General features: G+C 37.0%; 1 protein-coding gene across 1 annotated transcript; it reads right to left on the bottom strand.

The window, feature by feature from the left end:
- Window positions 1-800: 800 nt before the first annotated feature.
- Window positions 801-1,217, bottom strand: LOC137621352 (histone H3.v1-like). The gene has a single exon (XM_068351655.1). It carries the CDS (start codon window positions 1,215-1,217, stop codon window positions 801-803), a length of 417 nt encoding a protein of 138 aa, XP_068207756.1.
- Window positions 1,218-12,007: the final 10,790 nt, after the last annotated feature.

Genomic DNA, 12,007 nt, shown 5'->3' on the forward strand with positions numbered 1-12,007 from the left:
TAATACTTCTCTTCACGGACACAACTACCTGACCTACCTCGTTGCACACTAGCACTCCTATCCCTTCGAACCTGATTCCCTTGCCTAAACCCTTCATTTGTCCTTACAGGTATTCCCACATTACTGGCTAACACTCCTAACTACTACATCATCAGCTACCCTCATCGGTCCTCTCATAACAAATTCTGGCACACTTTCCTCCATTCCAGTTCTTACACTCACAGATTTGCTTTCTTTCATACACCTATCCAACTCGTAATCCTCAGCTATCTCTAGGATATCATCCCATGTCAGTCTTTTTTTCGTCCACCTCATTTTCTCCTTCCGTTTCAAATTAATAAACTCAGCAACATTCTCAGGTACAGTAGCCAAAAACTTCATCATTAACTCCTTATTCTTATTTATGCCTTCATCCTCATACTTCTTCCTAGCTAACGTTTCCAACCTACATACATACATCGATATCGCTTCTCCTACATTCATCCGTGCCTCATCAAAATCATTCTTACGCTTATACCTAACACTCCCTTTCATACGTTTCACCTGCTCAATTATTCTCTTTTTCACACTTTCATAATCAACATCCCCTACACTCATTATCACACCATACATTGTCAACAAATACCGAGTCAAATATTCTCCTAGCTCCCAAGCCCATACTCTCTTACTATCACCATACTTATCCTGACAATACCACTCATACTCCCTGAAAAAAAATCATACACATCCCTAATTCTATGCTCATTGAACCTTTCACAGCTCGGTACCTCTCTTATAAACACTGTCTTAAAAACTTCAACTTAATTTTCACTATCTTCACTGCCTACTCCCTTGTTGCCTTCTTCCTCATTTGAATATAATGAATCCACTTCAACACTTAAATTCCAATCCTTAACAATTCCCTTCTTACCCTTTTTCTTACTTACCACTTTCACCCATTCACGATCATCCTCACTCTCATACTGACCTTTCTTCTTTTCCCTCTTTTCATTACTTTTAACTTCCCTTTCATCTTTCCTCTCACCTTTCTGTTCTTCCTTACTACACCTAGTCCCTTTAACTTCCCTATCACTATTACTACCACTATCACTTCCTTTCCCATTATCACTTATCTTAGCTTTCTCTTCCACTATCAGCCCTTTACCCGAAGCTGAGGACACTCCTCCTACTGCACCCTCACCCATGTACATTTTCATCATTCCCATTACTTGTCCCATCATAGCTTCCATTCATTCCTCATTCTCACGCATCCTTATCTCAACACCCTCTTCCACTCTCTCTACAGTTCCCTAAATTTCCCTGTTTCCTATGCATATCCTTATTCTCACCCCTTAACCCTTTATTCTCTTGCAACAACTTCTCCTCGCGCTCCTTACTCAACCAAAATTCCTCCCTTAATACCTTTAATTGCTCTTCTATATTTCATCAACCTTAATCCTAATTCCGTCCAACAGTCCAGCTTCAATCACACCTCGGCTGTCCCTGTTCGGGCGCCAAATTAATGAGGCGGGATGTTGCAAAACAACCCCCACAGTCTTGATCACTCTAACTGACAATTGTCTCCACAAAACAAACCTTCCCCTTACGTTATCAGCAGAGGGACTCTTCGACAAAATGGACATAAAAACAAAACATAGCTTTAATACTATATTTCTTACAAACTAAAACTTGACAAAAAACTGATAAACAAACCTAATACCATTCATATAAACCCCCCCCCCAAAAAAAAAAAACCACCTTAACAACCTTAATTTAACATCGCACAACAACACCAAAATTTTTATGTTTATATATGTTGACACCAACACAGTCGTTCACAAACTTCCGAACTGTCTTTTACGGCAAAACCACAGGTTTGTGGTCAACAGTCCACTGGGTGGCAATTTGCCACAACTGACTCGCTGATTGGGGTTCTGGATACTATCATCATCATTATCATCATCCTCATCAACAGCAATAGGAAGTAAACAGGCCAGGTCATCAACAGTTGTGCAGTCCAAATGAGCAGTCCAAACAAAATCAATTACAGGCCAGGTCATCAACAATAAATCTACTTTAAAAAAAAACCTTGACTCTCCAAAGGAGGAGTTACTGCTTGCAAATGAAAAAAAAATAAAAACACTTACGAACATTCCTAACTAACTAAACTATCGCACTATAATCAAAGATAAATAATAAACTTTTCCTATCATTCACAACTACGACAAGAAAATATAAACAAAACTCCACTTACTCAAATATAAACAAAACACTCCCCCGCTGGTCGAAAAAAATAAAATAATGATAATCCAGCATTCACACTACTGCCCCTTGCTGTAGTCAAATAAAAAAGCCGTTCACCCAAGACGTTCACCACTGTCGTAACCTAGCTAAAAACATAAACAAACAATCTCATTTATACCAATAGTCTTTCTCACAACAAACAATCGATACACTAACTCCTCCATAACCTAAAAAAACATTCCTTGATATTTTCAACGTCTGAAGCTCAACCAATTCACATGCTAGATTAGGAAGATCATTCCTCAATCTGGTGACAGCTGCAACAAAGCTTATGACTAAGATGGCATAAGGGATAGAGTTAACTGCATAACAATCACTACGTACAGGAAGATACAGTCGGGCATGATATGAATGAATGTGATGGTAAGAATTATGAAAAATCTTATACAACTTGCATTATGGAGCAACTGAACGACGGTGCCAAAGATTAATATAAGAAAATCATGAATATGATATCTAATAGATAACAATGCTCGAATATAGATTGATCACCGATAAGACTAATATAGTTTCCTGAAAAGACCATTTATTTCTCCAAAAACACATTTTTAATAAAAAGTTACACTTGAAATTTTAAACGGAATGTACAGAGTTAAAGAAACACTATCAAAACAGGGATCTGCCTGTTGAGTAGCCCCTACTATCATCAACCTACTTACTTGGGGTTTACCTTCATGTGCATCATGCACTAGTTTGAGCTATTATTCGTATTAAAAGATCCACCAGATCTAAATTCAGGAGATTTAATTAAGGCAACCGGGGGTACCATCATCCATCTGCATATGCAACGAAACACTGTCATATCAGAGATCTGTATGTAGAGTTCCCACTGCTATCCTCAAACTACATACTTTGAGGTTAACTCCAATTGCATTATGGACTAGCTTTAGCTAGATCTGTATTATGGGATTCACCAGATCTAAATTCAAGAGATGGAATTAAGGCAAGGAAGTAGTATCGTCTTCTTATACAACGAGCTTCTTTTTATAAGCCAAACAGTATATCATGTATATATAGTACGAAAAATAATAGGCTCAGAACATACCCAAAAGAACAATAGACATAACATTCATATAATGACTATAGAGCCCATCATCAGCTACTTTTTGCATCTTTGGCATAAAAATTCAACAATGATGGTGAGAAAAGACTCATCTACTCCCAATTGATTAAAATTTAAAACAAAGACCTCATGATCCACACTGTCAATGGCAGTACTAAAATCATTGCCAATCATGTGAATTTTCTGACCTACAAGTGATTTCTATACCGAATTGAAAATTGTAAGTAGGGCATCATATGCTGAAAGAGCTTTACAAAAGTGAAATATCAATATAGGGACCAGAATATTTTCTTCAGCATACCTAATTCAGTAATTTGAAATAAAAAAAAAACTATGTTATTATGGGAGTTTTGAAAATTAGGTGGCAATCAGCAAGGCTAGAGCTGTCATAAGCACATTTAATAAATGAAGTAACATTACCCATTCTTCAGTTGTAAAATTAACCTCTTCTAACTAGCAAACAGTAACAGACAACATAAAAACTAAGAAATCAGCTCTCCGTACTAAAGAAACCAAAGGAAAAAAAAAACATTTGGAACAACACCTCCATAAACATGATCTATCATAAGTGTTTTAATTTCATTGAGCTAAACCCGTTTGTTTATTTTCAGGAAAACAGGAGTAAGGAAGGTCGAGTTTCCCAATAATCTGCTTAATGTCAAATATATTAGCCAAAAGGGTTTTATATTCCTTTGTACAGTGAGTAACTGAGTTATCTAGCTTGAGTAAAGGAGAATTAAGAGGTCTACACAAAAGAAAAAAAAATGCACATTTAATGGTAGACCACTATTTTTGGTCCTGGGTTCTACCGGAAATGGATTTTTTATGGTCAAATCGTATTTATTTTCAGTTGAAGTATAAACTCTGTGAGCAACAGCTCTAACATTAGTATAGTTATTACAAGTCAAAGTTCATTTGGTACCCTTCTAAAAATTAAAGGAATCCTGTTTCCCCAAATAACTGCATCTACAATCATCACTGAACGAGTGGCATTTTTTTTTCACTCTGTATTTAAACATACAAGAAGGGCTATGCATTCAATTATGTTAAGCAGATTCCCTCTCAAGAGTACAACAGGTTCAACATTTTTTTTTCAAATTGTGACCAATTCAAATGCAAATCATCCCTTAAAATTCCATTCAAATCTGAAAGGGATTTTTCATACATCTATCAGGTTTATGGCACATCGGGAACTAGCTGCTTACTCTTGATTAAAAATGAAACAGAGACATGAACAGATAACCCAAATGGAGCCTGTCCCACACGCCATTTATAAAAGAAAAAGGTAAAGAGAAGACAAGTAGTGTAGTGAGCTTGAGTGTACTCCAAAGCAAAGAGAGCACTAATACAAGGTAGTGAAAGACAATGGGACAGAAAAAAGGGTACTGTCCAAAACTAGAGAACAATGTTTTGATTTTGGAGTGTCCTCCTAGAAGAGTTGCTTCTCATAGCTAAAGAAAATCTTCTACCTTACGAAGTAAAATATTGAAACTGAATAACTGCAGTGCCCTAGTTAACCCTTGAATGAAAAATAATGATTATGTTTGCTTAATTTTGCCAGGTGTATAAGGAGAAAAGAGAATGTTGAAAAATAAGCCAGACTAGTCGAAGTATGTTTAGGTAAAGCAAAAATGAGCTGTATTCAAGAAGTGGTTCAGTGTTGTACTATTTGACCAGTAAAAGGAAGCAATAACTTTCTAGCAGTAGTATCTCACCGGATAGTTGATGCCTTGATCAATCTACTACTTACACACACGCACACACACAAACACACACACAGACACACACACACACATATATATATATTTATATATATACATATATATATATATATATATATATATATATATATATATATATATATATATATATATATATTTACTGTATATATATGTATATATATATATATATATATATATATATATATATATATATATATATATATATGTATATATATATATATATATATATATATATATATATATATATATATATATACATATATATATATATATATATATATATATATATATATATATATATATATATATATATATATATATATATATGTATATATATACATATATACTGTGTATATATATATATATATATATATAAATATATATATTTATATATACTATATATATACGTATATATAATTATGTATATATATATATATATATATATATATATATATATATATATATATATATATATATATATATATATATATACATATATATATATATATATATATATATATATATATATATATATATATATATATATATATATATATATATATTTATATATATAACTATACTATGTATATATATATATATATATATATATATATATATATATATATATATATATATATATATATATATATACATATATATATATATATATATATATATATATATATATATATATACAGTATATATATATATATATATATATATATATATATATATATATATATATATATATATATATATATATATATATATATATATATATATATATATATATATATACATGATAAATTTTTGCACATTTAGACGTGTTTTTTATATTCAAATAAGCCATATATATTTTTGATACATTAATATCTGGATTCTCTTAACGACCTCAGGATCAGAGCCCCAAGCGATATCACACAAAGACAAGAGCATGTTTCCGGCTGGGAATACGAGCTTGCCGACCAGGGTTCGATTCCCGCCCGGATACAAGCTCTTGTCTTTGTGTGATTTCGCCTGCGGCTCTGATCCTGAGGTCGTTAAGAGAATCCAGACATTAATGTATCAAAAATATATATGGCTTATTTGAATATATATATATATATATATATATATATATATATATATATATATATATATATATATATATATATATATATATATATATATATATATATATATATATATATATATATATATATATAAACCATATATATTTTTGATACATTAATGTCTGGATTCTCTTAACGACCTCGGGATCAGAGCCCCAAGCGATATCACACAAAGACAAGAGCATGTGTCCGGCCGGGAATACAAGCTTGCCGACCAGGGTTCGATTCCCGGCCGGATACAAGCTCTTGTCTTTGTGTGATTTCGCCTGCGGCTCTGATCCTGAGGTCGTTAAGAGAATCCAGACATTAATGTATCAAAAATATATATGGCTTATTTGAATATATATATATATATATATATATATATATATATATATATATATATATATATATATATATGTATATATATATATATATATATATATATATATATATATATATATATATATATATATACATATATATATATATATATATATATATATATATATATATATATATATATATATATATATATATATATATATATATATATGATAAATCTTTGCACATTTAGACGTGTTTTTTATATTCAAATAAACCATATATATTTTTGATATTAATGTCTGGATTCTCTTAACGACCTCGGGATCAGAGCCCCAGGCGATATCACTCAAAGACAAGAGCTTGTGTCCGGCCGGGAATACAAGCTTGCCGATCAGGGTTTGATTCCCGGCCGGACACAAGAACTTGTCTTTGTGTGATTTCGCCTGCGGCTCTGATCCTGAGGTCGTTAAGTGAATCCAGACACTAATATATCAAAAATATATATGGCTTATTTGAACATATATATATATATATATATATATATATATATATATATATATATATATATATATATATATATATATATATATATATATATATATATATATATATATATATATAACGGATTTTGAAGCAAAGCAAAAAATCTATTTTTGGGTTAGGTAGCCATGTCGTCCTGATGGAAGTTCCTTCATTAGTAGCTTCCTGGTATATTTGACTACAGTGATATATCCCAGAGAATTTACCAAAGGTATCCAGAATTCTAACTCCCGGAGCGAATATCCCTTAAAATTTTAAAAGGGATATCGCATAATATCAGAGGACGTATTCTTGACACGTCTCATGGCTATCTACACCCCCAATAGCGCTTTTGCTTCGAGGGGAAAGAGTGGCAAGAATAAGGAGAGTCGTTAAAGAGACAATGCTCTCGACACTCGCTTCAAAATCTGTTTTTTGGGCTCAGGCCATGTTGTCCTGATGGAAGTTTACCAGAGCATTAATGTATCTGTGGATTTTCAATAGTGCCGTTATCTCGAGATAAATATTTCCTATTTAGTCTTTTAGACCTAGAGATACTTGATGTTACCGTTATACATCAATTAACTGATCATAAACTATGTCAGCTCTTCCTGCCCCCTACAGGGAAGAGTCTTTGTAGACTCTAGGAAAAAACCCGAGGATTGTGAGTTCAAGGAACAATCTAGCAAACAGTCTGTATGTTAGTGTCATCATATACATAAAGTATAGTTTGTACTTAGATGGTATATCTCTCTATAGGTTTATATACGTGTAGGAAACCTTAGTTCAGTAAAATAAACAGTTTAGTACAATCAGTTCTTACCTGTTTGCTTGGAACAGTCTTAACCTTAGTTCCCCAATATTTTCTTAAATATTAAAAGAATCAAGGATGCTCTGACTTTATTCTTAATCTAGAATGTTTGAGGCGAAAGAGATGTAAAGATTCCTTCTATTGTTTATTACAAAAATAGAAATCATGGATGTATTCAATTACATCTTATGCAGAACCATTCTACATAAAAGCATAAATAGTAATAACAGAATTAAAATAGGTTTCACCTGAAAAGGAAAACATTAGCCACTCTAAGGGAAATATAAAATCTCACTCTGTATTCTGTTGTTACTAGGAACACTGTGCATATAACTATGCCTGGCACTTGTGTCAGTCTATTTTTCTTAATGTCACCTGTGTAGAGAGAACAGTCTATGATATGTCTTACGTGTCTATCATGTACACCCTTCACCAAAAGTACCAATTAGTGCACTGTTCTTCACAGTAATCAAGCAGCAGGTTTTCTAACACTACCTGCCGCCACCAAATGAAATTTTATTACCTGTAATTGCTTCGCATAGTGTTTGAAGAAAAACTCTGGATGACTTCCATCCAGTATAAGCACGAAGGCTTTCAAACGACATCGTCTGAAAGAAATTCAGAGACGAGGCAACTTTTCTCGGATCATGACCTGCGGGTGTACTGTCTGGATCCGCTCTGTGAATAAAATAGGTGATTTTCGCCCTTACTGTTTCAAGGATAATGTTGAACCAGACGTCTCTCCCCTGAAAAGCTGACCTCCCTTAAAGTCTGAAGTTCTACGAAGATAGACCTTTAGGCATTCCAATGGGCAGAGGAATGCTTCTTCCTTCAGAGGGCAGATTCTCCAGGGACCCCATCTCTTAGTGGGCAGCTCGTTCTTGGCGAGAAACGTCGGGTCCGGAAAGAGGTTCAGTTCTCCGGAGTCTGTGAACTGAATGTGGCCATCATCCCTCGAGAGGGCCACTATTTCGCTGACTCTGGCTCCTGAGGCTAGTGCAAATAAGAATATCACCTTTTGAGTCAAGTCATTCAGCGAGCAATCCTCATTGTTCATAGTTGATGCTAAGTGAAGAACCTTATCCAAAGACCATGAAATGTGCTTTGCAGGAGCTGCGGGCCGAAGTCTAGCACAGGCCTATGGATTCTTGTAGAAGATTTCATTAGAAAAGTCTACCTGGAAGGCATATAGTATTTGTCTGGCTAGGGCAGATTTACATGTAGTAATTGTGTTGGCTGCTAAACCTTGTTCATGAAGATGGACGAAGAAGGACACGCAGAAATCCGTAGAAATTTCCTTAGGTTTCTTCGCCTTGTCAAAGGACACCCATTTCTTCCAGGAAGACTCATATTGTCTTCTTGTTGACTTTGACGTGTATTGTTCTAAGAAGTTAATACTGTCCCTAGATATCCCGAACTGTTTCTTGACTGCTAGGGCGAGAAAATCATGAGATGAAGGTTCTGGGTTTTCTCTGATGAAGCTGAGACAGTCAATTTCTGCACTTGCTGAGTCAGAACTGGGTCCGGCAACGGGATCATCTTCAGGCATAGTTCTGTTATCAAAGGGAAGCAAACACTGTTGGGCCACTTGTGGGCCACAATTGCTGCTATCCCTCGAAAGGATCTCAGTTTGTCGAGGACTTTCAGCAGAAGGTTGGTTGAAGGGAACAGGTAGATCTTGGACCACCTGTTCCAATCGATGGACATTGCGTCTGTCACTTCCGCTAGAGGATTCTCGTACAGGGCTACATACCCGGGTAGCTTCTTGTTGTCGCTCGTTGCGAAGAGATCTATCTGCAGTCCTGGGACTTTGCGTAATATGAAGAAGAATGATTTTGCGTCTAGGGACCATTCTGACTCTATCGGGTTGACCCTGGATAGAGCGTCCGCTGACACATTGCGGAACCCTTGAAGGTGGACTGCTGACAAGTGCCATCTCTTCTTCTTCGCTAGACAGAGGATGGCCAGTATCACTTGATTTATGTGAGGCGATCTCGAGCCTTGTCGATTTAGGCATCTCATTACAATTTCGCTGTCTAGAACCAGACGGATGTGGATTGAGCAGCGAAGTTCCAGTTTCTTCAGAGACAGAAGAACTGCCAAGGCTTCCAGAAAATTGATGTGGAAGGTCTTGAAGAGGGGAGACCAGGTTCCCTGGACTCTCCGATGATGAGATAACCTTCCCACCACTCTTTTGAGGCGTTCGTGTGAACGGTGACTGCCGGTGGAGGTGGTTTCAGAGGTGCCTTGCTCTTCAGGTTCTTGGCTTCCGACCATGGTTTGAGTAGTAATCGCAGACGATTTGGATCGGTCTTTGTAGATCTCTTCGAGCGTTTGATGCGTAGTTTCTTCAAACTCCTGATGCATCTTTTAATTGAGCTTTCAATATTGGATCTGTCACTGAGGCAAACTAAAGGGAACCCAACACTCTCTCCTGTTGCCTTCTTGATATCCTGTCGGAGTGAAGAAGTCTCTTGACAGATCCTGCTATCTCTTTCCTCTTCTTTGATGGATTGGAAAGGCAGTGTGACTGTAAATCTCAGTGGACGCCGAGCCATTGGAACTTTTGAGCTGGAGATAGACGAGACTTTTCCAAGTTGATCTTGAATTCTAAGTGTTCCAGGAACTGAATCACTTGCTTGGAGGCTTGCCTGCACTCTTCCTCGGATGCTGCCCACACCACCCAGTCGTCCAGGTAGGCTACTACCTGGATCCCCTTTAGGCATAGTTGATGAATGACTGCATTCGCAAGCTTGGTGAATACCCTTGGGGCTATGTTTAGACCGAAGGGCATGGCTCTGAAAACGTACTTTCTTTTCTGTAGTTTGAACCCTAGGTTTGGGGAAACTGGACGGTTGATTGGAACATGCCAGTACGCATCCGTCATGTCTATGGAGATTGTGTATGCCCGTTTGGGCCAAAGGGTCCTTATGTGTTGAAGCGTCAGCATTCTGAATTTGTGGTTCACTATGAACTTGTTGAGTGGTGATAAATCCAGAATGACTGAGCTTTTTCAAATCCTTCTTCGGAACACAAAATAGCCTTCCTTGGAATCTGATGGACTTTGCCTTCCGTATAACTGTTTTGTTCAGGAGATCCTGAACATATTCTTCCAGAATGGAGGTTGAGTGCTGGAAGAATTGAGGAAAGTTTGGTGGAGTTGAGCTGCAACTCCACCCTAGTCCGTTCTTGATTAGGCTGTGGGCCCAGGGATCGAAGGTCCAATGATCCCGGAAGAGGAGAAGTCTCCCTCTTACCGGTAGCATCTCACTTAGAGTGCTGGTTGGAGGACTTGCCTCCTTGGCCACGTCCACCTTGTTACCCCTACCTCTAAAGGGGCGTCTAGAGGACCCTCAAAAGGAACCTCGAGACTTTGGCCTAAAAGTCGTCGATTGGCTTTCAAAGACTGGGGTGAACACTGGCGATTGGTCACCAGCGTTTGGGGCACCAGTTGGAAGGGGCCACGGGAAGCTATTGCTGTTTTCTAGGCCCAGAGGGCACTCTTGGTCGTTTTGATTTATTCTTCGGCTGGGGACCCTCGTCAGCGGAAGATTTTCTTTTGAGGACAAGCCCCACTTGGAGAGGAGATTCCTGTTCTCCATAGCGGCTTTGTCCACGACCTCTTTGACCACTTCGCTTGGGAAGAGGTCTTTTCCCCAGATATTGGAGGCTATGAGCTTCCTTGGTTCGAGTCTCACCGTAGCCTCACGAACTCTCTACATGTCCTTCGGGCTTTGATAAAGTTGTACAAGTCCTTGGTGACTGTCGCCAAATGAGATTTTGCGAAGACCATGTACATATCTGGGGTGTCCGGGATGCTTGCCATAGTCTCTAAGCCAGTCTGCAGAGACAGGAAAACAGCAAGCCATTCTTTAGTGTCTTTTTCCCTGATGGAAAAGCAAGGGAAAAGGGTCTACACTCCTCCAGTGTAGGGCAAGGTTTCCCTGCTTCAACTGCCTTTAAGGCTGCCTTAAACCCTTTGTCCATAAAGGGAAGGCACGTTTGGGGTCAGCAATAAAGGACGGGTGCTTTTTGCTGAGAGCCGGCACCTTGGAACTAGTAAAGGCCCTCTCTTTCAAGGTGGTTGTATATAAGGCCTGAGCCTTAGAGAGTTCGAGGACAATCGTCTCCTTCAGCTCTGTTTCCTCCTTGGATGCAGGTTCCGTCCTTA

Source organism: Palaemon carinicauda, chromosome 2, assembly GCF_036898095.1.
Source record: "Palaemon carinicauda isolate YSFRI2023 chromosome 2, ASM3689809v2, whole genome shotgun sequence".
NCBI classification, from domain to species: Eukaryota; Metazoa; Arthropoda; class Malacostraca; order Decapoda; family Palaemonidae; genus Palaemon; species Palaemon carinicauda.